Here is a 27,779-nt window from a genome sequence, read left to right as displayed (position 1 = left end):
CGGGGGCTAAGGGTAGGGGGACAGACTGCAAAGAGACAAGAGGAAGCTTTTTGGAGTAATGGCGATATCATGATGGCGGTAGTTGTTATACGACTCTGCACACTTGTCAAAATTCACTGAAGTGTGTGCTTAAAATTGCTAAATTCTATTGTATGTAAATCATATCTCAATACAACAAATTTAAAAATATATGTAATAACTTGATATAGCATTTCTATTCTGTATCTGACTCAGACTAGGCAAAATCTGGTAACCGTTCGGCAATAGAAAAACAGCACAGCTTAATTTAAAAAATACAGAGCTAGAAGTAGTAAAAGAATAATAGCTGTAGCCGACACCGCACATGAGTTGCCAAGACTTTATTGGATGAGTTCCATCCGAGATACGGCTTTTAGCCTCTCAAGGTCTTTGGACACCCAGAAAGTGGGTCATCTTTCAGAATATCTGCGTCACTGTGGAGAACATGTCAGTAAATCAAAGACCAGCTGGATTTGTTGTTAAATTGGCAAAATACTTACTTGCTTGGAAGTACGATTAATCCTTTCATTCACTGGACAAGCAAGATAAGTTTTACGGTCTCGATTACCTCCACTTGTTATCAGCACTCTGTATTCTTTCACTAGAGGATATATATTAGGCATTAAATTTGTGCTTTGGAAAAGCAGAGATTATATGACTGCTTGAGTCTAAGTCTTAAAATTTTGAAATAAGACTAATCTCAAATATTTTTACACAGTGAATTGGAGTATTGAAGTAATTATTTTATCCAAAACAAAATTATTTTGCCTAAAATATTCAGTTATTAAAGTAAAAGCATTGTTCTGGACTGAATTCTCCAGATAATCCTACTTTTGGCAACGAGTAACAGAAAACCAACTTAAATGGGCTTAGACAATAAACACATTTCCTGGCTCATATATCTGGAATTCTAGAGTTACAGCAGGGTTCTGGGTTGGCCAGACTCAGGTCTCAACAATCCCCTCAAGCCACGGTGTTCCCTCTCCCTATGTTCCGCTGACAGGGTGGCTTTGTCTTTATACTGGTTCTCTCCTGAGTGTAGGATGGCTGCTATGATCTATTTGAGCCCACCATTTCCTCATTAATTCCCTGAGGGAAGAGAGAGAAGATTCCTTCAGGAACTTCTGACATAAGAGCAATGAAAGACTTTCCCAGAAGCCCTTTTCTCATTGGTTCAAATTAGGTCACATGTCCATCTCTCATTGGTTCAAATTAGGTCACATGTCCATCTCTCATTGGTTCAAATTAGGTCACATGCCCATTTCTCATTGGCTCAAATTGGGTCACATGTCCATTCCTCATTGGTTCAGAATAAGTCATATGCCTGGTCACTGGCACAGAGGGTATAATTACCCTTAGATAATCAAGCCTGCCCCTACAACTGGAAACAGAGTCAGCGCCCCTGAGAACATGAATTGATGAATTGTGTATATGGGTGTGTGTGTGTTTGTGTGTTTGTGTGTGTGGTGGGTATGGTGGGAGTTCTATTAAGAAAGAGAAAGGGAGACTGATACTGAGTCAACAACAAAAAAGTCGGCTATTTTTTCCTTGTTACAAAAGTAACATAGGTTTAAATTTTAATTTTAAGAGAATATTTGTAACCAAAAAGAAGAAAGTAAAAACCACCATAATCCCACTGTCCTGTGAGAACCATTAGTGAAATGATAACAAGCATACTTTTAAACAATAAAATAAATATTATATTCTGCATACTATAGACACAGTATAGGATAGTGGTTAGCAAGACAGACTTAGGTATCAATATCCTGGCTCATCAACTTACTGTCTGTTAGTCCTCACTGGGTAAGCTACTTAGCTTTCCTGTGCCTCAACTTCTTCCTCTCTGTAATGGAAATAAGAGTAGTATCTCTATATAAGTTCCTCCAGCACTAACCTTCTAGTTCACAGATCGGCAATCTACAGCCTGTGGGCCAGACCTGTTTTGCTGCCTGTTTCTGTAAACAAAGTTTTATTGGAGCCCAGCCACAGTCATCCATTTAGTATCCATCTTTGGCTGCTTTCACACTACAATGGCAAAGTTAAATAGTTCCAACAGAGACCTTGTAGCCCACAAAACCAAAAGTACTTACTCTCTTGCCCTTTACAAAAAAGTTTGCTGACCTCTGGATTAGACCATCAGATCACTATTGTCTTGTCAAAAATCTAACATGTCATGTTAACCAGCCTAGAGATTTGATCAGGAAAAAGTGACATCTGCAGAGCTAATATGAAGGCAAGAGATACTCAGTTATTTTATCACTTAGAAACAGTTAAGAACCACGAATAATTGAAAAATCTACAAAGGTGTTTAAATGTTAAATTATCTCCCTGAATTCACAAGAGATTTTGAAATATGTGATGTAAGATTTCCCTCAAACTCTGGGATGTTGCCAGTGGGGCCTGAATGAAAGTGAACTTGTTCAGAGTCTTATCTAGTGGATAGAAATCATAGCCATAGGCAGAAAATAAGAAGATTGGAGAGGAAATAAAGGGGAGTCCATAATAAATTGTTGTGAATATTGCTTTTGAAAAGAAAAATAAAGATTGTCGCCATCTGTGTGGTCTGGGTGAACAGTGGTGCAGCTGTGTAGACAAGCAGAGTTATGAGGGACTCCCTGGAGAGAAGAGAACCCTCTGGGATGAACATGACCGAGCCAACACCAGTCTGAATTGTGGAAAAGCCCTAAGTGAGAAGAAAAGAACCATTGGAATAAATGATCTGTCCATGGAGGAAAACTGCCCTCCTGTTATGTGTGGTTTTAATCTTGAATTTAAAGATCTTCAAAATCTAAATTATTTTAGTCAAATCTAATTTATCTGAATTATTTTAGTCAAATATGACTTTTCCATAAAACAGTGTTTTAACTGAAGATTATATTTTTGGTCAAGTGTATAATGTTCTTTTTTAAAAATCTATAGAAGTGACCATCAACTACACAGAAGTTTTCTAGAATAAAAAGCTTTCTATATATTTGGTAATGTAGTGTGGGGATTAAGAACAGAAGATCTCTATCAACTGCCTGGTTTCAAATCCTGTCTTGGCTACCTTCCTGCTATTTAATGTCCTAAGCCTAGTTTTTCTTATTTATAAAATAGGATTAATAAAAGTACTAACTTTAGAGAGTTTCAATGAGAATTAAATGAAATAATTCATATAAAGTACTTAGCCCAGAATCTAACAAATATTATACATGCTGTAGAAGCTAGCCATTTTAATGTGGGCAATATATAGAAACTAATTGTGAAAAATGTTTTGGTAACCAACCATATAATAATATATTGTTATAACATACTAAGTTCTTGTCTTCTGCTGTTGGTATGCCTGCCTTATTTTTGGAGCAGCAAAGGTAAAGGTAGGTAAGAAAAAAAAAATCTTTCATTGGGGTCTTAGAATTTAGAAGATTAGTTCAGGGAACATTTTAAGAGGTGTTGTATTAGTTAGGGTATAGGTCAACTTCTTGCTGAAACAGAGACCAAAAAATATAAGTGGCAAAACAGAGCAAAACGTCTTTCTGTCTAACATGCCCACCCAGAGGTGAGTGGCCCAATACCAGAGGGTGACTTTGCTCTGTGAGGCCCTCCTGGACCCGGGTTCCTTGTCTTGTTTCTCCACTATCACCTGTAATAGGTTGTATGGTTGAAGCTGGTTCACCAGCATCTTCTTTTTCCATCTCTCGGGAAGAGGAGGACAGTGAACATAGAGCAAGCCATTGCCTTTTTAAAGGATGGGACCCAGAACTTGTACACATAGCTTCCACTCCCACCTCATTGCTGAGATCTTAGTCACAGAGCCACCCATAATTTAAAGACAGGCTAGAAAATGTGACTTTAGTTTGGCAGCCATGTGGCCAACTAAAAGTCAGTGGATTCTGTTTTCAAAAGGGAGAAAGAAAGAATGGATGGTGGAATCAATTAGCATTGATTGCCGTTAAAACTACTATTCCACAAGCATTGCCATGAAAACTACTATTGTTTCATTGACTCTAAGACACATCATCATTTTATGTACCACTAAGAAAGAAAAACCATGCTATTGAAACTGTGACACATTGCTTTCTTATCAGCTCAGTTGTAGGACACATCCCAATTTAAGAAATGTTAAAATGTGAAAAATATGTGTCTTGGTATAGAAGAAACACAGTATTGGAAAGACTTAGGAAAAGACAGTGATCTAAAGACACCCATTTTGCAGTTTTCTTTTGTGCGTGCAACTTTCCCAGGAGCAAGCATAAGCAGGAGATATCAAGCTTTCGTTGATGCATTGAGTGTAACCTTTAGAATAGGTGATTGACAAGGTCCTATCAGTGTGAATTTATTCTCAGTCAAATTCTTGTGACTGTTGGTAGAGACACTTTTGGCTCAAAGGCTTGGGGAAATTTTGCCTAGATTTCTAGTCAATCTGGGTCAGATCTGGAGTTGAGTAAACAGACAGTAGGCATCCTGTCTTTACTAGTCAAGATTCTCACTTAATAGAAGAGCAAAGACTGAGGGCAACACTCTGAGGAACAGACATGGCCAGGGCACTTGACTTCTTGTTTCAACATTCAGTCATCACCCAAAAAAGTGTTGAACACCAGGCACTTTGCTCGGTGCTAAGATCCAGTGTCCGCTCTCCCAGACCTCCAGAGCTCAAGGAGGGAGAAAGAAGTAGGCCCATAAGGGCACACGGTTGTGTAGGTGTGATGATAGAAGCTGCTGAGTAGAGGCGCGGATCGGGAGTCATCAGTTCTCCCTGAGGTTAGGAAAGGTCTCCCAGGGGAGGTGAAATCAGGACTGTGAGATCTAAGGGCTCTCCAAGCAGAGGTAACAGAATGTGCAAGCACATGGAAATGTGAAACACTTGTCACTGCAGGGGGTTGTGTTGTGATTCCTTTGACATGCTAGACTGGAGCAGCTGTGGTTATGGAGGGTTTGCTGTTTAAGTTTGTTTTTTTATCGTGCATTATACATAGTAGGCAAACTGCAATATTGGTTTAATTGAACTAAAGAAAAGACCAACTTGATGACCGCATAGAGATGATCTGAAATTTCCTGGATCAAAAAGATGCTAGATTCCAGTAAATGGACAGAAGCAAAATGATACCTTTGGTGCCATGCTTGCTCTTAAACTTAACATTACTCTATCTTATTTGTCAACATCAGGTTTGAGGATTTAATAGATAAAGAAACACTTGTTTGGATCCCACCTGCTTTCACCACTTTTACGCGTATTTTCTCCAATTTAATAAATGCACAAATGAATTTTACACATCTTTTTTCCTTGTTTACTTAGAGCAGTTTAGCATACATTTTACTGCTGATATTAGCCTAAGAATAGATTCTCAGTGCAGCAACCACATCTTTGTGAATTTGACCTATTAAAAAGGCTAGAGGAGCAAACTTTTCATTCTCAGGTTTTAAGATGTAATAGTGAAAGAGCCTGGCCAGGTCAGTAAGATCATTTGATTTGGTAGCTTTGAATCTGGTCAGTGACAAATCTATAATATGCAGATGTTTCTTGTTGTCTATTGCTACTGAAATCTGCTTCTCTTACATAGATCACTGTTACAGATGAGGAAGTTAGTAATCCATCCTTTTTAGATCTGGTGAGGACTCCCCAAATGAGGAAGTGCACACTTATACTTATGTTTGCTTGGTAAGTTTGACTTGTGACGGATTCAAAAGCTTGTGTCAAATTTACAACGCACCCCTTTCTGCAAGTCAGGTTGAAGTTATCTTTTACTTGTTCTCCGTTGTCTTTCAATGTTGCTCCAGGTTCACGAGTGCAGTGGTTTACCAAGGACTCGTCATGCGCCTGGGAATTCTAGGAGGCAACCTTTATATAGACTTTTTCATCTCAGGAGTCGTGGAACTGCCAGGAGCTCTCTTGATCTTACTAACCATTGAGCGTTTGGGACGACGCCTTCCCTTTGCAGCAAGCAATATAGTGGCAGGCGTGGCATGCCTTGTCACTGCTTTCCTACCAGAAGGTAATTGTCCTCCAAGTCTGTTTGGCAGCCAAGAACTTGAAAAAAATCTTAAATCAAAATAATCAAGAATGGGGAACCTCTTGTCCTTAGAAAATGTACCATTGCCCCAAAACCTTGGTAGCAGACATGCTCTCGTGGTGTCACTCAATCTTCTGCTTAATCAGTATAACATTTTGTATAAGACATTGGTTCTATAGATTTTTCTATTTTCTCCATTCTTACATTTATTTGGATGAAATAGATGTGTGAAATCTAGCTCGTGGTGATATGGTTTACTCTTGATCACTTTTATCTTACTTTTGTGATATCATTGACGTTATTTGACATATTTCTCGAGTATCTGCCGTGTTGCTGGCCCATGTGAAATACTGAGGTTACACAAGGAAGAAAGCCACGGTTTTTGACTTCAAAAGGTTGACAACCTAGCAAGGGATATAGACACTTCAATGCTCTCACTACTCACTGTAATAAGTGAAATAATAGAATTATTTACAGGATTCAGAAATAGCAAAAGGAAATAGGTGGAGAGAGTGATTCTTCCATGGCGGGTAGTTAGGGAAAGCTTCCCAGAGGTGAGAACTAGGCATGGATGAAGAAGGAAATGTACCAGACAGAAGAGAAGGGTGGGAGTGATTTTTCCAAAGGAGAACATAGTTCCCAGAAGGATGAAACACCTTTAACGGTCCAGGAACCAAACATTCTTTGTTATTGCTAGAGTATCCAGGCAAGGAGGCTGAGGGATGTCTGTCACCAGTGGTGATTGGTCTCACAGGCCATGCCAGCAGCTTGGGCATGGTCTTGTGAGCTTCGGGAGGAGGAGAAGGGGGTGGCCTCCCTGTAGCTGCAGCAGTTTGGACAATGGCAATGAGGAGAGAAAGATGCTGAGAGCAGGAATTAAGGTCATGGCAGTCGGACCTGGATGGGAGAGCTTGATTTCAGAGATGTTTCAGAATTAAATTTTGGAAGGCTTGATGACTGGCACATGGTACAGAGGTTGCAGGTAACTCCAAATGCACTGTTAACACACCCCAGATTATCTCTCTTGTAGAACACAGCAGGCACTGGACAGAGCAAGCCTTTCAAACTCCCAGGGAACATGTGAGTTAGAGCAAGTCAATTATTTCCATGTTCCAGGGGGTGTGCGATGGGGGTTACCTGAGGGCTGGATTCTCTGGTAGTCTTTTGTGTCAGCACAAGAGAGGCCGTCTTTTTCTTTTTCTTTCTTTCTTCCTTTCTTCCTTCCTTCCTTCCTCCCTCCCTCCCTCCCTCCCTCTCTCTCTCTCTGTCTTTCTCTCTGTCTGTCTTTCTGTCTGTCTTTCTTTCTCTCTCTCCCTCCCTCCCTCCCTCGCTCTCTCTCTCTCTCTCTCCCCCTTCCTCCCTCCCTTCCTTCCTTTCTTTCTTGAAAATCCTCTAAGAATCAGGAAATAACTGATAATATTGTGGAAGTGAGAACAGTCAGATATTTACAGATGAGTTTATTAATTATATGAAGGTTTATGAAATCCCAAAACATCAGATAGACCTTATTTAAATAAAATTGCAGATATGCCTATCCTCACAATAGATTAAAAAAAAAAAGATGTCAAGTCCTCTGTCTGTCATATTGGAATGGTTGATGACAGACAGAACAGACTATTTGCATTTATCTCATTTTTCTTGAGTGTGTTAGTTTCCCAGGGCTGCAATAACAAAGTACCACAAACTGAGTGGCATGAAACAACGGAAATTTATTCTCCACAGTCCTGGAGGCCACAAGTCTGAAACGAAGGTGTTGGCAGGTTCACGCTCCCTCTGAAGGCTCTAGATGAGGATCCTTCCGTGCCTCTCCCTAGCTTCTGCTGGTTGCTGGCAGGGTTGGTTCCTTCCAGAGGTTCTGGGGGAGAATCTGGTACATGCCTCTCTCCTAGCTTCTAGAGGATGCCAGCAATCCTTGGCATTGCTTGGCGTCACTCTGGTCTCCGCCTCCATCTTCACACGACCTTCTCCTCTCTGTTTCTCTATGTCTTAACTATTACATATGCAAAGACCCTATTTTGACATAATGTCACGTTCTGAGGTTCTGGCTGGACATGAATTTTGGGGGATACTATTGAACCTGCTACATTGAGTTAGCACGTTCTAAGAGTTGAGAAATCTCTATAATAGATATCAGTCAATACATGTCTATTTAGTATCTATTAATTGTCCCCACTAAACTAGGATGGGGGATAGGGTGGTGAACAAGATCGACATAATTCCTGTCCATGGAACCTTGGTACAATTTAAGTAGAAGGGTGACATATTGGGAACATTGGAGACTTCACTGTTCTTTCCGTTTTACTTTGGCACTGTATCGTTTCTAGTTTAATTTAAAAATGTGGTTTCCTAAGATGAGGTCTTCTGTTCTCATCACATATGGAATAGGAATTAAGTATTCATTGCATGTGAAGTTAGGAAAGTGGGGAGAAAGATTAATGACTTCAGCGTGACCCATCATTTCATGAATGTATACTTTACCCTAGAAGATTTTCTCTGGCCCTGACTGATGGGGATGATTTTAATGTGTGCTGCACACAGTATGACCCCAGAAAGCATTCAAGACCACATGTCCAAACCAATGTTGAAGTAGCTAGGTGGGTGGGAATCAAGGTGTTTTGTAGAGAACACCTTCCTATATTGAAAAATATAAGGCAAAGAATAGACTTCTCTGCTTGGTCTGATCAGTATTATTTTGTAGATATAATTTCTTTCTTTTTTTTTTTTTTTTGTGAGGAAGATCAGCCCTGAGCTAACATCCATGCTAATCCTCCGCTTTTTGCTGAGGAAGACCGGCTCTGAGCTAACATCTATTGCCAATCCTCCTCCTTTTTTTTTTCCCCAAAGCCCCAGTAGATAGTTGTATGTCATAGATGCACATCCTTCTAGTTGCTGTACGTGGGACGTGGCCTCAGCATGGCCGGAGAAGTGGTGTGTTGGTGCGCGCCCGGGATCTGAACCCGGGCCGCCAGTAGCGGAGCTTGTGCACTTAACCACTAAGCCACGGGGCCAGCCCTATAATTTCTTCATTTAAGCTTTAGAATTGATTTTTAGCAATATTGAAAGCTAGTGGCTCTCATTCCGGACACATTTTATGTATATTTTCTGTAGATTCGGCTGCGTTTATAGTCACATGTCGATCATGATTGACTGGCAAGAATAATTTCAAATCCCTACTGCTCTGTGTGAGCACCAGATAGTAACAGAGGTTCCTCACTTGAGCTGACAGGCCTTATTTCGAACTTAAAGGAGCTTTTGGACTTGGTTGCTGGGCTGTTCAGTTAACATTAGAAAGACTTTTCCTCTCCGTCACTCTTGACGTCATCAACAGGATGACAGTCCTTGTGGAGAATGCTGATTGGCCTTTAAGAGGAACCAGCTCTAAAATTATCTCACAGAAAACAGTTTAACCAGCTTTTCCTCCACTAAGCACAACTTTTCATGGTCTGAAGAATGAGATTCTGGAGAACGAAATAGTCTTTCTGGCTATATTCTCATCGAAGACTCACTGCTTTTGACCCAAATTTTTAAACTCTCACTAAAGTCTGAAAAGTAAAGAGCTTTCTTTATCCATCCCCATCTGCCATCTTTAATTTGAGTTTATTTAGGATGGCTACAAACCTAGCATTTTTGGTAAGTCTTCTTTTTGAAATGAAAAGTAGTCTTTTATTTCTCTTTAAGTGAAAACTGAATCCATGTATCTTAATTTCCATATCTCTCTTGGGCATTTTCGCTAAATTTTATTTTCAAACTCAGAACAGATGGTACATTCAGAGGAGCTACAAAATTGTGTTTATTTAAAATCGTGCATCTTTTCTTCAAAAATTGAGTTATTATTCCCAATAATCTGTACTAGCTTGACCAAATCTCCATTCAGAGGGACCCTCTTTCTCTGTGTTCTCATGACTTCATGGAAGACAGTTTCAGCTTCAGTACCCATTTTTAAATTGTCTTGTAGGTTTTTTTGTCATTGTTACCAAAAGATGTCTATTGCCACTCCAAGATGAACTTAGCGTATTACGGGGATGATCAAAAGTTTTTGTGTGCGTACGTAATATTCACACATCATTTACTCCTCCTAGTAAATTGTTTTCATTTTATTCTTTAGTGAACGAACAGTGCACTGCCTTTGGGACTTCTCTTTTGTTACACATTTCAACAAAATCTCTGTCCCAGTGTAGCTAGATACTGGCGTCTATTGACTGGGACAAGTTGAGAGTCTCTTAGATTAAGGTCAGCACATAGGATCGACCATGTCTCCTCAAGGGTGTCAACTTGACAGCATTTTCTGAACGTTTTTCTGAATTGACTCGTTATTTATCTGTGTTCACTAGCTAACCACATATGTTTTTCATGACGTGTGTGTGTGTGTTTTAATTTGGTGTCTTGGTTTTCATTTGGTTCTTTCCAGCAAACAGTCTTAGCCTCAGTTGTAAACTTAAGCTGTCATTGAAATTTTCAGTGTGACTCACTTAAAGAGCACTCTTGACTCAGTAGAAAAAAACTATAATTTAGGAACCTAACATGGATAATCTAGTTATTTCCACGGTAGCACGCAGCATTCTTTGCAGCCTGAGAACAGCGAGAGGTTGCCCAGTTGGGCTGGGAGCCAGGGAATCTGGGCAACGGCTCCCACTTTCCATTCCCCGGCACCTGGCACTGCACCACCTGCTCATTGAAGGAAGGGGTGGAATGCATTTCCTAGTCCCCCTCCCTGGCCTTAATGAAAAAATAAAGCCTAAATAAAACACATGTTTACAACCGTTCAACGCCAGAGCAGATGGCAGCCCAGCGCATCAGCGTAACTCCACTATTCCTCACTCCGTGATGTAACTGTTAATGTGAGAGCTACAGGTGTTCTTGTCTGGGGAAAACATCAAGTTCACAAGGACATCCTTGGCCAGTTTGAAATCAAAATATAGTGAACTGGGGTCTCCCAGCAATAATCTGGATTCTTGAACCATCTTTTTCTCTGCTTGCCCTCCTAGGCAATTGTTTTATGTAGTGAGTTTTAGCTTTTTTTATTTGTTGAATATTCTTTAGAGAGAACATGGACAAATATACCAAGTTTGAGTCTCTTCCTTCATCCTCCTCATTCATGCCTACTTTTCTACTAAAAAATTATATATTCGGGAGAGTGCAATTATTTTCCTAGAAGACAAGAGGACCACTTAGTGCTGAGTGATCATAAATAAGCATGACTAGCAGAAGGAAAGCTTTCAAATATGGAAGTCAGACATTGCTGAAGGTCCTTAGCTTTGCTTCGGAGAGCAGGTATGCTCTTGTTCGTGCACTAATATGTCCTCACACCAAGTCCACTAGGAAGGGATGGCATCAATGGCACAACTCTTAAGAAATTTAGAGCACTGCTTTTTAGAGCAAAAATAATTTACTCCCTTTTCCCTTAAAACACAAAAGAAAGAAAATATTTAATAAAGAGCATTTGGTATTTTCTACCAGTTACGATGGAGGAAAGGAGAGTTTCCTCATACAACCAGAGTAGCCCTAAAACAGTTCATTTCAAAATGAATGAACCAACTAGTGTTTAAGAATCTGCCTCCTTCTAGATGATTTCTTGGGGGAAATAGCAAGATTGGGGATTAGGAAGACAATGAATGACATACACCATAGTGATGACACATGGCATAAATGTCCCCTTCCAAAGATCCCAGTCCTCGAGGCCTTGCTATTCTCTGGAAACCAAAGTCAGCTTCATGTCCAGATTTCCCCTGGTCTGTTGGGAACAGCTATTCTGTGTGTTATCGCTATGGAGTATGAACAGAGAGGACAATTGGGTACCAGACTTTGGTGATGGTTTTCAAGGACACAGGCGAAGACCGCCTTCTAGACAAAAGGCCAGTGTACTCAGACCCTCTAGGAGGGCAATGCCTGGAACATTGTTTTCAGCGTAGTGGCTGCTCAATAAGTGGTTCTGGGATTGTATTCAGGAAATCTAACCTACTCAGAAAGGCAGCTAGTACACTAAATCTCAGCTGTCTTGCTGGTGGTGGTTGTAGCTCTTGAAATTTGGCTACAATATTAGAAGGTATCTATCATTTGGGCTAAAAAATTAGCAAAGACTTAGGACTGGGAAAACATTAAGCAAATGCCTTTGGTTGTTTTGTCGTATTTCCTTGAAAGCAGACCCCTAACTCTTTCTTCCACACTTTCTGTGTTTGCAGGAATACCATGGTTGAGGACCACAGTTGCCACCTTGGGAAGACTAGGGATAACCATAGCCTTTGAAATTGTTTATTTGGTAAATTCAGAACTGTACCCAACAACATTACGGTAATTCCAAAATATATGTCCTGGTTTCTCCTAAGTAATTCTGCAGCCAAATATTTTGACGTAAAAACCATGAAATATTTTCCTTAGCTTGCTGATATATTAGCCTGGGCTGAATTCAGCTGTAAAGAATATGCTTTGTGTTGTAGCTGCTTTCTGCATTGCTGTCTTCTGCAGTTTATGATAGAAGGGTTTCTCATATCAATATCTTTATATGCAGCCATGGTTTTGTGGAATGGCACTAGACTTGGAATCAGAAAATCTGGTTAGTGCACTTGCTTAGATGTGGGTTAAATATGTCTTCATCAGCTACAGCCTCTGTTCTGACCACAATCCTTATCTTGCAGCTGCGAGCAGCTGATTAATGAAGGACAAAATGAAATAGTGTGCACGGACTAATACAAGTTGGCCTCGTTTCCTGGGGGAATATTCATGGGCACACCTTACTGTCAAACTAGGGTGCCAAGGTGACACCTGTGTGTCACAGAGTGGGCTGGATAGTGAGCTGTTGACGGAAGAATGATTTCCCCCGACACTGTAGACCTCACTGTCCTCGCTGTGACTCAGCATTTACCCAGATGTGAGATGCTACAGAATGGAAATGGTTTGCTTAGAGTATGAGGGTAGTAGTTTTCAAAGTTAAAAGCTGTGGAAATGGAAAATATTGTTACAATTTCTTTGTTACGTGTATATCTGAATATTTCACTTATCTTGAATTTATTTAAATATTTTTCGTGTAAAACAACTTTTTATTCTGCAGCAACTTTGGAGTTTCTCTCTGTTCGGGTTTATGTGATTTTGGGGGCATCATAGCCCCGTTTCTACTCTTCCGGTTAGCAGCCGTCTGGCTGGAACTACCTCTTATCATCTTCGGTAAGAACTCATTGTATGTACGATTCTTAAATGCTTTCCTCTACAGTCTTTGCATTAATAGAACTCTACAATGGTTATTAGGTTGATGTTAATGATATCCATTTAATCTTTTTGTGACAACTGTTTCAGTTCTGAGGAGCCAATCTGATTACAATCAAATGTGAAACCCTAAATGATCTTAATTGACTTTATATTAAAGGGTTCTGATGAGCAGTGTTGAATTTGGCTTTCTTTGTTTAGGTTCTGAGTTAAAATCAAATACTATGAAACTCTTTTATGATGTTGGGGAACAGAACCACTAATTTTCAGGGGACCTGATTGGATCTTCAATATGTTTAAAAACAAGCCTAAAAACTGATTGTGTTGTTAAATGCTCTGTATCTGTCAATATCATATCTTCATTTGCTTTGATGCTGAGCGTGCTATGCTGACAGAACAGAGGACACAGGATCCCTTGCACATGTGCCATCACCTCTTTGATGCCCCTCTAGTTCAAGCCTCCTTCCTGTCTCCAGACTTTGTAGAACTCACGAAGGAGTAGAACCATAGTGTAGGGAGGGACCTTAGGGTAATTCAGTCCAGTGTCTCTCAAACGCTGTTCCAACCTTTCTACCTGGATCTCACACCTCCCCACCGTCCTCAGCAAGAAAGGATACAGGTTGGCCCCTTTCTCACCTACCTTTCTTCTACCTCCACTTCCTTACTCCCAGTAGAGAATGTTTTTCATTCATTGCTCAGCAGTTTAAACTACAATGAAAATATCAAGTCCATGAGGATATACATCCTGCATAATGCAAAAATCCTTTAACGGTGCTAGCTAGGGACAGCAGAGTCAGCTTCTGAACATTTGACATCAGTCAATTCAATGAGAGATCATCTCAAATTATTTCATGGGATCTGATACACGAGCTCAGCTTTGATTCTGTGGCCAGCATGAAAAAGCAAAGAGTGCTATTGTTCAACCAAGACAGAGTGGTCTAGGAGCCAATCATTCAAGATGGCAACCTGGCCTGCAATGAGTGCTGGTTAAATTGGGCAGTGGTGCCATCGTGCAGGCCCTTCCTTCACAGAGAGAGCCAAATTTCCACACAATCAGTCACAATAGAGTGTGATAAATGCTGAAAGCAAAGGGGGCTGTGAAAGCCCATCACAGGGACCCCTGACCCAGGTGAGTCAAGGAGAGAAAGTCAGAAAGGAAGGAAGCAAAGTCTAGGTTGCAATCTGAAGAGGAGTAGAAATTATCCACGTGAAAAGTGAGGGCTGGTACTCCAGGCAGTGGGAGAGCCAGGAGCAAGAGGAAGAAGCTGTTCTCTGGCAGCAAGGAAGTTCAAGTACGGAGTATAGTGTGTGAGGTGGGGCCTGAAGAGAGATGAAGCTGGGCGGGTAGGCTGGGCCCGATCACGTAGGGTCTTATCTGATGTGTGAAGGGTCTGCTCTTTATCCAAACTGCAGTGGGAAGCTAGTGAAGAGTTTGAAGCTGGGGTTGACAGCATTAGATCTGCGTTTTAAAAATATGACTGTGACAGCACATGTGCAAATGAATTGGAGGACAAGACTAGTGTGACACAATTAAAAGAATGTTGTTGTAATCAGGTAAGAGATCGTAGAGGCTGGGTTTAAGGTGATAGTGGGAATGGAGAAGAGTGGATAGATTCAAGAAATATAGTCATGCGCCGCATAACATTTTGTTCAACGATGGACTGCGTATACAACAGTGGTCCCATGAGATTAGTACCATAGAACCTAGGTGTGTATTGGCTATACCATCTAGGTTTGTGTAAGTACACTCTCTGATGTTCACACAACAATGACATCCCCTAACGACACATTTCTCAGAATGTGTCCCTGTCATTAAGTGACACGTGGCTATATATTAGAAGTAAAATTGTCAAGACGAGATGATTGACTGGGCAAGGACCAGACGGAGCGGGGAGATGGGAAGCCCAGGCTCCTGGCTGGGAAAACTGTAGATGACGGCCAGGCCTTAGTTTAGTGAATGCCAGAGGAGCAGGCCTGCAGGAGGATGTGGAGGGATTCTGTTTGGGCCGTTTAGAGTATGAGATACCTGTAAGAAATCCAAGTCAAAATCATGAGAAGCCAGTTTCTCTGGTGAGCTGAGCTCAGCAGGGAAATGCGGCCCAGCAGCAAAGATTTGGAAGCCATCTGAATGTAGATAACCATCGAGACTGTGGGAGTGACTAAGACCCCCAGAACATAGGGCAGAGTGAGAGGAAAAAAGAGGGCCCAGGCCACAGCCCTGAGGAGGGAAAAAGCATCAGGCATAAGCAAAGGGAGAGGAGCTGGCCAAAGAGCTGAGAAGGATTCGAGAAGAGTAGGAGGGAAACCAGGAAGCGTGGAGCGGGGGAGCCAGCGGAGGGCGGGCGTTCACCAGCAGCCAGTGCTGCCGCGAGGCCAGGCAGCAAGGACAGAGAAGCAGTGCCAGTGGATCTGGTGGCGAGTGGCAGCTGGTGATCTGGCTGGAGCAGGGCCAGGGAGGACACTGGGCAGGACCCAGATGAGAGCAGGTGGAGGTGGGATTTGACTCGCAGTGGTCCTGGAGCTGGCTTGCACCGGCCTGCCAGGGCCAATTGTTAAGTTTTCAAGAATTTTTGAGCCAGTTGTTAAACACAGCCATCATTAAACATTAAATATATAAAATATATTAAAAACAGAGGTAGTAAATACTCATGACTCATCAGTTCCTAATTTATTTACATTTTACTATTATGGAAATTCTATGTAACAGAATGCCACTGCATATCTCTTCCCATTGCCTCATTCAGTGATGTCATGCTGATACTTGAAATGTCCGTGGTGAGGGTATTTACACCACGGAAATTGGCAGATGCTACAAATCAGGGCTTTATTTTCTGGAGAGCTGGTTGGTAAACATTTACCTGCATACCACTAGGATATGAAGATTTGTAGAACATAGGAGAGGACAGTGTTTTAAGAATTTCAGCTCTAAAGAAGGGCTAAAGGGAGGATGGTAACTAGAGGACAATGTGAGGTGGATAGAAGAGTCCTTAAAGATGGAGGATTTGAGTATGTTCCCGTGCTTCCACCAATGGGAGAGAGAGGATTAATCACTAGGGTGAGGAGCCCAAGAAGCCTCCCAGAGATGGTGCTTGGGCAGAAGTGGGGTCAAGTCTTACACTGTAACACGACAGGAGGAGGAAAGGGAGGGAGAGGGTGCTGTGAAGGTCTAGTGTCAGTAAAAGGAAGCTGAGGGGATTCCCCTCTGGTGAGGAGTAAGAGGTAAGGTCTTCTCTGCGTGTTTGTCACTTAATAGGCACTCAGTAAATAGTTGTTAAATGAGTGAATGAACAAACGTATGCCAGGAATACCGGGGCAGTGGGACTGCACAGGGTTTGAGGAAGACAGAGAGCCCTTGAAATGGTGGCCAAGGAAAGCTGGAGGGCTGGTTAGGGTGACCACAGGGTTGCTGCTGTTGAGGGCTGGTTAGAGTCAGTGAGCACATGGCCTCCAGAGTGAGCGGGGAGGGACAGGAGGGGGTGTTGTGTGTTCCTGGTGTGGTAACGCCTTTCCCTGTCCCGTAGGCATCCTGGCATCTGTCTGCGGGGCTCTCGTGATGCTTTTGCCTGAAACCAAGGGTATTGCCTTGCCAGAGACAGTGGATGATGTAGAAAAACTTGGCAGGTATTGTAAACGATTCAGCGCGTCCTAAAGAAAAGCAGTATCTCAAACCCCTGGGGAAAGAATGGTATTGAGAAAATTGAATACCCATGGGGAAAAAATAATATTAAATCTCCATCTCCCAGCCTTAACAAAAAGTTCAAAGTAGATTTAAAAGGTTAATGTAAAAAAAAACGCACAAAGCTATAAAAGTATATGTATTATTTTTTAAATGTGGTTATGAGGAGGAAACATTTCCAAGTGAAGTGTTAAAACTCAAAAGCAATCTAAAGGAAAAGAATTGATGATTTGACAAAGTAGAAATAACTTAAATGTGCATCAATAGGAAACTGATGTGAAAATGATCATATATTCATAATATGGATTAGAATACAGAGATTAAAAGAATTGAGATATGTCTATATGGAATGACTTGGGAAGATTTTCAAGATTGCAAAGTGAGAAGTCACTGAACAATTTTCTAGTATTTATTAAAAAATAAAACGGATAGCAATCCTTCTCTGTAGCTAGATGGGAAGATAGATAGATAGATAGGTAGGTAGGTAGGTAGGTAGGTAGGTAGGTAGATAGAGAGAGAGAGAGGTAGAGAGGTAGAGAGGTAGATAGGCAGATAGGCAGATAGGTAGATAGGTAGATAGATAGAGATAGGTAGACAGATAGAAAGAAGATAGGGGAAGAAGAGAGAGAGAGATTAAGTTTTGGAGAAGAGTGTCTAAATGGTGTGCAGAGAAAGTTAATATCCAACCGATATATAAACATGAACAGTTATATCAACAAAATTCACATTACACAAATTCTAATTTTCTCTGTTTGAAATTTTTCATAATAAAAAGATAAGAATAGAGAATATGAATACAAGAAGGTATAGGAAAAGATCTAAAATAATAATACCTTCTGGAGATAAAAGTGGCTTGGGAAGAGGGGTGCAAAAGGGAAGAGACATCACTTTTACATGCTATAGACTTCTGTATTGTTTGATTTGTTTTTTAGTTATAAAATGTGGTCTTGTATTATTTGTGTAATTTTTAAAATAATTTAACAACTAATTTTAAAAATAAAAATCAATCTTCTTCTAATTAATGACCTGGAAGTTAAGGGTGTGGATCTCTAAGTTTTAAAAAAGTGTATCAAAAATATTTATAAAAAGACTCAAATGTAGGTAACATCATGGCAGATTTTTCCTTCACTTGTAGATTGGCAAGAGAGTAGAAATTGACATTTTTAAGGAACTTATGTGATCGATGGTTTCACTGAAGTCATTTAATACTCAAAAGGATTTTGTGCAATAGAAGTTCTTATCCTCACTTTTTTATATACTTGGAAATCTATGCTCAGAAAAGTTTCACAACTTTTATGTGCTAGGGCTGTGGTTGATACTGTCCAGTATACAAGTGTGACTCCGTTGTTTTGTGTAGTTCTGTTATTTTATGCTGTATCCTACTTGATTATGAATTTTCTTTTAATAGCAAGTATCCCCATTGTAAGATTGGAAATTTCTCTCTTCATATCCTCTTTTAATGAGGTCCCATCCGCCTCCCCAGAGGTAGGCAGCCATTGCTAAGTGTCTCATGAGTATTTTACTAGACCTTCAAAACTTAACAGTGATTTCATTGTCCTATTTCTTGATGCTATTTTGAAAAGTAAGATTGATTAATTATCCCAGAATTTTCCTAAGAAAGGGCTATGAGTGACTCAAAACCAAACCACCAGCTCGTATCCCAGTGGCTGACTTCTAACAGGACTGGCCAATTGGAGGACAGGTCGACGTTTTCCCTATGAAGTAAACCAAACAGATTCTTATGCTTGTTTGGAAGTAAAGCAATGGCTTATTCCTCACCCTACATTTCACCCTAGAACACCGTGAAGTTTGGAGTGAGGTGGAAAATTCTCTTTAAGACACTGCTATTTGCTAAACCAAAATTAAGCTAATGAAAGCAATGTATGAAAGGTATTAAAACTGTGTGAAGTCCTCTTGAGCATTATGGATGAAGGTAAGACCATGGTAAGGTCTTGCTTCATCCAGGAAAGAGAAACATTTTGCTAATTGTGTCATCACAGACAATTGCTTGGTTTGTATCAGGTTATAGGGGCCAGATCAGGGTGGAGGGTGTCCAGTCCTGTCACTCCAATCTCAGCAGTGCTGGAAGACCAGGAGAAAGGAGAATATTCAAGAAAGTTAAATAAAGCAGAGGAAAATGGTGAGAAAGGAAATAGGGTCGTCATCAAATAAGATATCCAGACTTCAAGGGTAACTTCTCATAGGCTGATGTGCCCTAAAGGATCTGTTTCAGGGCTGGGATACCCCGGAGAGTATCCTGGCCAGGATTATGCGGTCAAAAGTAAGGAGTTCAGTGTCGACTGTTGGTGGCACAAGGCTGTGGATACGTCATTGGAACTTCAATACGCTCAGTGGTGCAGCCTCCTCTTCCATTGCTTTTGCTGCCCTAGCTGATGAACACACTCTGTGCCGGTATTCCAACAAGAAGAGCTGCAGTCTTCTTTTGAGTTCTAGTCCATTTAATGCTGCCTGTTTAAATAGAGCAATACACTCATTCTTGATCCCCAAAGCAGTCGGGGCTCAGATTTTCAAACTCATCAGGAAAAAATTGAGGAAGAAGGAGTGATTTGAGATCAGGACTCTTCTAGCAATTCAGTTGTATTAAAATTGGAGTTAACCAATTGGGAGAGATGGAGTTTTGGAGGGGAGAGGGGCATCTAAATGGTGTGCAGGAAAAATTAATATCCAACCAATATATATACATAAAGAATTATACCAACAAAAATTCAAGGTACACAAATTCTTTCTAATTTTTTCTGTGTTTGTCACTTTTCTTAATAAAAAGTTGGGTAAATTAATTAATTATGCCTAATCCCTACCCTTGAAAAAAAATCTAGTGAAAGGATGACTTATAGTTCTACAAGTTGAGCACGTTAATTGCCTTCCATAGTCATTTATTCTGGGAAAAAACTACTTAGCCCCAAATTACTGAAACCTGTTACATTTTCCCTTCTAAAACTGTACTGAATCATTGTATCGTTTCTGCTTTCTTTTCATTTCCAAACCATCTGTTACTCAGTAGAAATTCATAAAGAACTTATATGCTGTAATGCTAATTTACTCCTGCCAAGGGTCTGAAAGCAGGTAAAAAATGAGCCTGGAGACAGTTCTTTTTGTTACCATTGAGTTGGGTTTTTATGAGAAGTTATACATGGGTGTTTCTGATCAAAACCAACTATGATATTGAGTAGTAACAAGAAGACTTTCTTCTAACTAGTTGTATAATCTTTCCTAAAGACTTTCTCTTTTCTCCTTTGTTTTGTTAGTCCACATTCCTATAAATGTGGCAGGAAAAAGAAAACCCAAGTTTCCAGCTCTCACCATGAGGCCCCCTCCCAAAGATGAAAGGAAGGCGCTATTCAGCAGGTTGATCCCCCCAAGGAACCGACGTGCCTTGCAGAGACATGTGTGTCCTGTTTCCGCTGCATTGAGCTGTGCAACTCCAGGTGTTTTTAATACTCTACAGACATTCAAATTCTCCAGAGTATTTTTATATAATGGATGAATTCAGATTTATAGTGCTATCGAAGTTTCTGGGAACACATAGTATGTGGCTGGTTTAGCAAAGAGCCTGTGGTGTGCACAGCTCCTCCTGAGGTTATTTCTTACATTGGAGCGTGTCTCTGACCCATTCGGTTACAGAGGGACAAGAGAAGCCCCCATCCGATACTCATGACAGCTCCATCAAGAATGCAGGACAGGCAAATCAAGGATCTGGGAAAAGCGTACAGAAATGGGTTCGGCAAATCTGATCAAGGAACTAAGGCTCTGAACTGGGTGTTCTGAAGAAGCCAGGGAGGATGAAGATTTGGGAATCTTGTTAATGAAGAGACTGAATCTAAGGACCTTGGGCCACATGGTTCTTTGCGTTCTCCTCTCACCTTGAACTTTGTAAGCCACTGTAGCATCTAGGGTTGCAGGCATGTTCAGACCTCGTTCCATAAATAAGAACAAATCCGCTGTACAGTTTGAGGAGTTGGCTTTATTATTTATAAAATCAGGTTTGGTCCTGAGAAGATTTAGGATAGTTTTGGTCTTCCTTTAGTGGACACCTCGAGCCACATATTTAGTTCTTTACTGAACAAAACCCATGGATTATGATTTCATGGGTCTTGGGATTTTAATCATAAAGGGTTGTTTATCTTACATTTGTGAGTTCAGTTCTACGATGGTTCCCACGGTCAAGAGTGAAAAACATGGATAGTTCTCATTCAATCTTGACACTTTTAACTTGTCTGGGGAGGAAGCTTACATTTTAATTAAAAAGTGGTCAATTATATCCATGCTTAAAAGAATTAGCACAAGCTTTATAAGTGACTTTATAGATACTAATAAGGGATTTGATATTTCTTTTTTTGTCACTGAGATTTTTTAAATGTGGAGCTTAAATACAAATATGCTTTTTCTGATGTTATATTTGTTATATTTTCAGGTTCAGTAAATATCTCATGCAGAATTTTGTAACGAATTATTTTGTGTGGATGGGCAAAATGGTCAACAAAGGGAAATCTTGCCAATGAGGAAGAAAATTCTATGTGACCACGACAATATGTACGATGTGTGTGCTAATTATAAATAAGGTTTTTAATCCTTAAACCACATCAGAATTGAATACACATGTTTATTTTTCAATGAAATAAACATGCCCTTTGAGGATGGAATGCTGCTTTACCCTTTATCCACACACACTTAGATCTTTGCTTTCTTTGCATTTCTCTTTGCTGTAAGATGACTGTTGCTCCTTGATACTATCACTTTTGACTTGTATTTTGAGTTGATATTTTGGTTCTGGTAACAATAAAAAATTTTAAATTGTCAAGAAAAATCAAAGTTCTTCCTTTCTCCTCCTTTTGAACACATATCCTTATAAAACACGATTCCCATGTGACTGCGTGCTGCGTACCCAGGCAGCCCATTAACCATGGAAATTAAGTGGTCTACCTTCAATATATGTTCGTTGTTCCTTTACAGGATCTTGGCACCATTCCTAGACTCAAATGTGACCCAGAATAACATTCAGACTTTTAACTGGTCTTGTATTACACTGCCATTGCCCGGTTCACTTCACAATGTGCAACCCTGCCCAGCGTCCCCTGTGCTGAGCTAAAGTCAAGTCGTCAGTAACAGATTTCATTCCCAAGAATAGAATTTGTTCTCATGACTCCCTATACATGTTGCAGCTTTGAAAACATTCATCTCACTGCCCGAAATAAAGAAATTAAAGATGTGAGTTAGCCATCTTTCGCTGACAGGGTAAATATATGGGTAACTTACTAGGACTTCTCTGCTCTCTCTGTGATCTTGCAGGCTTCTTAGTCATTTATGCAGCTACCCCTTATGAGAAAGAGCAAAATCACTTAAGTCTGTTAGAGTTACTCTATTGAAAATTGGTTGGATAAATAAAGAACATGAAAACAAAGAAGATCAAAAAAATTCAATCAAAGTAAGTACAGAGTTTATTTTCAACAAATGTCACAGCTGTGTTGCCTTATTATTACAGAATCCAGCAGTCCATGGACAGGAAAAGTTTATCCACAGTAATACTAAACAACGTTGAGGTTTGGCAGTAGATGGTAGCTAAGTACAATGTCTTAGTTTGATTACTGTCAATTATTTCTGAGCATGCTAAATTCCCTACCCATGTTCCAGCTTCTAGATACGTTGATGCTTCACTCTGTCTCCCATCCAATTAATTGTTTTTCATTGCTGTTTCAATCCAAGTAACAAACTTTGAAACACGAACATAGACACCAGGCTTATTGGGGCGTGCACAGCCAAGACCCCAAGAAGTGACTCCTTGTAAAATGTATTTGTCCTTCTCAAAGCAGACCAGAGGCCCTCCACTGTCACCCTAGACAAAAGAAGGGGAAAAGCCAGGTGAGGATTAAGCTGCTGTCCTTTGATTATGGGATGTCATCCTTCTATTATTCAAATCTAAGTTTTCCCAGTATTTGAACATTCCTCTCCCATCAGAAAGGAACTTATTCATACTATTTGAACATCTGCTACGCTCCAGTATTGAGCAAAGTATATTCAACAAAACAATACCTTTTAGTGCTTTTAGTGTTTCCTGGGTAAAAAACATCCCTTGTGAATACTATGCTTTGGGGTTTCTCTTAGGCAGGGTAACCCCAAGAACAACTGTAAAGGAGGTGCAGCTGGTCTTTGTTTTATAATCTCTCCCCTGTTCCCTACTGGGAAGGCCACCACCAGACCCCCATCCACCAGCACACTCCCGGAAGGTGTGTTGGCTGGGGCAGTGATGGTACTTAACCACTCCCTTACAACCAATGTGGGACTCAAGGCCCAAGAAATCACCGTAGATTATCTGACTCAGCATTCAGGGACAGGCCTAAAGGGTGTCTAGGCAATGTTGAGACTGTGGCCTTTGGCTGACAAATCCTTCTTGAATTTGCCATTTTGGGGCTGAAATGTGTAAGGCAGCAAGACAGGCCAGCACAAGATAAGCTTTGATGCCTTTCGTCTTTTCTTACCTGGCAACTGTCAGCACCTCCAGCCAGATGCCCAGCACAGAGCTCAGTTGATTTGACCTGTCCGTTCAGGTACTCATAGCGGTTGCACACTTTATTCTCAATCACAGGCAGCTGCGCTTCCTTGAGGAAGCCACGGCCATGGGTGCCTGTGTTTAAAAAGATGAAAGAAATGGTTACTGGATCTAAAAACATGTCCACGAGGAAACTTCCAGAACAACAGAGCAGCAATGATAGAGCCCTTGTTCGTTTACGAGGTTGGATGAAACAAGGAGTCCGTCCCCAACACTATTAGAATCCCTTTTTTTTTCTTTTTGACTTTGAAAGTATAAACATTATATAAGATTTCATGGTCCCAAGACCTGGATTTAATAAGCTGGGTTTCTTTATCGTATTTTGGGGTTTGTTTGTGCTGTTATTTTTTGTTTCTTCTTTCTTTTTTTTTTAAACTACAAAGAAATAAATTTTTAATATGTAAAGAGAAATTGAGAAATACTACTGCTACTATTTCTATATATTCTCTTTCAGGCATTTTATATGCTTCTTTTACTACTTATATCATATTGTACATTTTGTACCCTAATTTTTTCCACACAATGTTATATCATAAGGATTTTTTGTAATGCTACAATTTTCATAATTAATATTTTAATGGGGAGTGACAGCTTAATGGGTATGGGGTTTCCTTTGGTGGTGAAGGAAGTGTTCTGGAAATAGTGGTGATGGTTGCACAACATTGTGAATGTCCTAAATGTCATTGAATTGTACTCTTCAAAAGACTTAAAATAGTAAATTTTATGCTAAATATATTTTACCACAATATAAAACAAGAAGAAGAATAACTATCATTTGCTGAGAATTAACCTTTTCAGGCACAAGCTCATTACGTGGTGCATCTCATTTAATCCTTACAATAGTCCTATGAAATAGGCACTTTTGCCTTTCCTGTTGTACAGTTAAGGAAACTGAGGCTCAGAGAGGGTGTGTAGTTTGCCCAAGATCACCCAGCAAGTAAGTGGTAGAGCTGAGATTTGAACCTGAGTTTGTGACATCATTGCCCAAATTCTTCACTGCCATGCTTTTTGGCTTCACATCTTTGTTCATAAAGTTTATTCATATTCCTTAATATTTTCCTCAGTCTGAGTACCCAGAAATTATATATATATATTCATAGTTCCCAATGTTACTGCATAAAATTTGGGTCCTCTTGCCAAATGCGCATAAACAAGCCATTTAATTTCGGCATTAGCCTTTGGGAAAGAAATCAGCTGTATTCTGCGAGATTGATCTGCAGGGAGACAGGGGGCGTACGCCCTCAGATCTGTCTCCTCGATTTAGGATGTGAGGCAAAATCTAAGAAGTTAGGGAGAAGAGGCTGGCAGGTGGAAACGCTGGTGGGACAGGTCTTGATTGGCGGGCTTTGAGCATTTATGGTAAGGTTCTAAACATTTATGGTAAGGTGAGGAAGGAATTTTAACACCAGATCTTCCAGGATGACAGACCCCTCACTTCTTATCCGAGTCCAACTTTTAAGTTCCAGTTGTGTCCCAGTCCTTTGGTTCCATGGGGAGGAAAATCTTTGGTTCCGCGGTCATTTCAGGTCAAGGTTTCTTCTTGTGCACATGCTCTGGTTTTGTGACTTTACAAATTTTCTGAAAGACAATTCTTAATCACTCTGTTGATAAGATGGGTTCAGTTGAACTGGTCCTGGAGGGCCAGCGGTTACACCAATAACATTGCCGAATTATTTTCTAAAAGAGTATGACAGTATAAAATGTCACGAGAAAAAAAATCACTTCACTGCACCCTTCTGAGTATTTCATATTTTTAAATATTTGCTAATATAATAGGTGGAAATTGTCCTAATTCATTTCCTAATTTACATTTCTTTTCCAATTAGGGTGAGTAAACATTCTCCCGTGTATTTGTTTTACTCGTTGTATTTCTTCTTTTGTGAAAAACTGCTTCTTTCACTTTGGCAAATTGAAATGGAACACTTGCAAAATCACCAGAGGAAATGCTGTTTTCCCAGATGGACACACCCAGGTATGTCTCAGTGTTTTTACAAATAAACCAGTTTTCCAATTTTGCAAACCCAGCTTTCAGCAGAGTTTTGCAGAAATCTTTGCTTTGCTAGCATGGAACGGCCAAGAGATGAGGTACTATTTGTTCTCCAAAAACTTTGAATAAACTTGAATAATTGTCTTGAGTTCAGAAAACTTACAGTCAATCTGGAGTTGACAGGAGCACGGAAGAGGACCACCATTTGGAAAGGAGAGGCTTGTCCCAACCCTGGCTGGGCAGAGCCACTGTGGAGGAAGGGCCTGACCACAGAAAAGTTGGGCAGGGCGTGCATTCCATGAATTGAGTAGATGCATGGAGGGAGCAGCCATCTCAAAATATTTTGCTGAAAATTAATTTATTCAAGTGTCTTGCTCTTGCATCTGCTTTCTGGGCACATCCTGATGCTAGCGACAAATTCACTGCTAGTTGACTAGAAGTTGATGTGGTCTGTGCAGAGATGCTGCCATCCTGTGTCCACAGTAGAGATGGCGTTTCTGAGGGCCAAGAGGCTGAGGGTGGTCTAGGGACCAAAGCCCCGATGAGGCCTCTAGAGGGGAAGCAGGATCCCTAAGAGCGTCCAGGGATTGCTAATGAGGGGCTGACCTGAAAGAGCCCTGGGCCTCAGTGCTTAGCTTGCTTTGGAATATCAGAGTCAGGGAAAGTCTGGAGACTGAAGGAGGGAGCAGGAGAATTTTGACCTCACACCCCTGAGAGGCTGAGAACACCGATTGATCTGATATCATTGCTGACATATAGAAAATTGGTAAACAGGCCTCATTCATTTTTTGTGACTCCTCCTAGTCCAATGAATACACTGAGAATCATTTCCTCAGTAGACAAGCGGGTGAGGCCAGGAGAAATGGGGGAGCCCAGTGCAGGATGGTAGTTAGAGAAGTGTGAGTAGTGGGTGGGACAGAAGAAACAGCAAATGGGCTTGGGGGTCAGGCAAGCCTCGGTTCCATCAGGGCTCAGCTACACACAGACTACGTGACGTTTACTGGTGATGATGATGGTGATGATGGTAGGGATGATGGTGGTGATGATGACGATGGTGATGATGATGATAATGGTGTTGGTGTTGGTGATGATTATAATGATGAGGATGGCAATGATGGTGATGATGATGGTTGTGGCGGTGATGATGATGGTGATGGTGGTTGTGGTCATATAATAAGCACAGGAGCTGCTAAAATACCATCTCCAAAGCACTGAGCACCTCATATGCATTATCTTAATCCTCTCAATGACTTTATAGGGTGGTACAGATGATGAAACTGAGGCTTAGAGAGATTAAATAACTCCTAATGCTACGTGGAAGATGGTAGAGTCAGAACTCACACCCAGATCCCTATGATTTTAAGTCTATGCTTTAATCAGTTAGAAATGATAGAGGACGTCTGTTGGTTTTCTGGCTGCCTAGCAGCAGTTTTGCGCTATATCCCATAATCCTGTGGAGGGACCCACCCTTGGTCCATTCTGTGTGGGGTTCTCAGGTGCAGGTGACGCAGGTCTGAGCCAGCCAGTGACTGGTTCAGGGGCAGGTATGTGACCCATCAGACCTCTCAGAGCTGGGCAGACTATTGCTGGCACCTGGAGGAAACAGCTTCCTTATTCCTCCCCACAGAGCCGCAGCCATCACAGGCATCTGAACGCCAAGGATGCATGTTTGTGCCCAGGAATGGGCCCACCGTGTGGTGAGACAGGGTCTTGGTCCAGGAACATTATGAGAGCCAGCAGACTGCAGCTCACTAAGAATTTCCCTTTTTGATTTAATCCAATTTGCACTGGATTTTGTGCCACTTGCAAGAGAGAGTTGTACAGGAACAACTGTACCCCTGGCATTGACAAGACTTAGCTATACTCAGTGCTTGATGCATACTTTCTCTTTGTTTCCCCCACAACAGCCCTGCAGCCCATTTTCCAGCTGAAGAAACTGGTTCAAAAAGAGTTTATGACTCTCTAAGTACCTGCAGCTGATAAGTGGGAGTCAGGTTTCCGATTCAGGTCTGTCTGCCCCCTCGACCATCCACTGTACATGCGGTTCCTGGGGTACCACCCTGCACCTTCTCAGAGCCTCAGATCCCTCATTTGCAAAATGGGAACAATGTGGAACTCATAGGAGTTTGTGGTGTTTAAATTTTTAAAAATGCAAAACACTGGAACAGACTGACACATCCATAGTGATGCTTCATTTGCAAAGATTCCCTTTACTTCTCCTCAATGCTCACAGACTCCAAAGGGCAGAAAGGGGGCACATGGGAAATCCAGGAAGTGAGCTTTTAAAAATAGTAGGAAAAGTGCAGACAGAAGGAAGACAAGTTTGAAATGATGTAGAATAGTAGTTTT

At 40.9% G+C, this 27,779-nt stretch overlaps 2 protein-coding genes across 2 annotated transcripts in view; one reads left to right on the top strand and one right to left on the bottom strand.

Annotated features, from left to right (window-relative positions):
• The window catches only part of SLC22A3 (solute carrier family 22 member 3), a 95,373-nt gene extending 73,647 nt beyond the window's left edge, over nt 1–21,726 (top strand). Inside the window, exons 6-11 of the mRNA XM_087425065.1 lie at nt 5,556–5,653; nt 5,773–5,987; nt 12,185–12,293; nt 13,051–13,163; nt 16,724–16,823; nt 20,145–21,726. Coding sequence (XP_087281191.1) covers nt 5,556–5,653; nt 5,773–5,987; nt 12,185–12,293; nt 13,051–13,163; nt 16,724–16,823; nt 20,145–20,223 — 714 coding nt within the window. The 3' untranslated portion in view covers nt 20,224–21,726. The remainder of the gene's footprint in view (nt 1–5,555; nt 5,654–5,772; nt 5,988–12,184; nt 12,294–13,050; nt 13,164–16,723; nt 16,824–20,144) is intronic.
• Nucleotides 21,727–22,317: 591 nt separating this feature from the next.
• Nucleotides 22,318–27,779, bottom strand: part of LOC101388204 (plasminogen) — a 47,190-nt gene continuing 41,728 nt past the window's right edge. Inside the window, exons 18-19 of the mRNA XM_087425064.1 lie at nt 23,373–23,518; nt 22,318–22,729 (exon numbers count right to left, since the gene is read on the bottom strand). Of these exons, the coding sequence (XP_087281190.1) occupies nt 22,568–22,729; nt 23,373–23,518 (308 nt within the window). The 3' untranslated portion in view covers nt 22,318–22,567. The remainder of the gene's footprint in view (nt 22,730–23,372; nt 23,519–27,779) is intronic.

This window comes from Ceratotherium simum, chromosome 38 (genome assembly GCF_057802395.1).
Source record: "Ceratotherium simum simum isolate JZ-2026a chromosome 38, ASM5780239v1, whole genome shotgun sequence".
Classification (NCBI taxonomy): domain Eukaryota; kingdom Metazoa; phylum Chordata; class Mammalia; order Perissodactyla; family Rhinocerotidae; genus Ceratotherium; species Ceratotherium simum.
The sequence above is the reverse complement of the archived record's forward strand: the minus strand, read 5'-3'. Positions and strand labels throughout refer to the sequence as shown.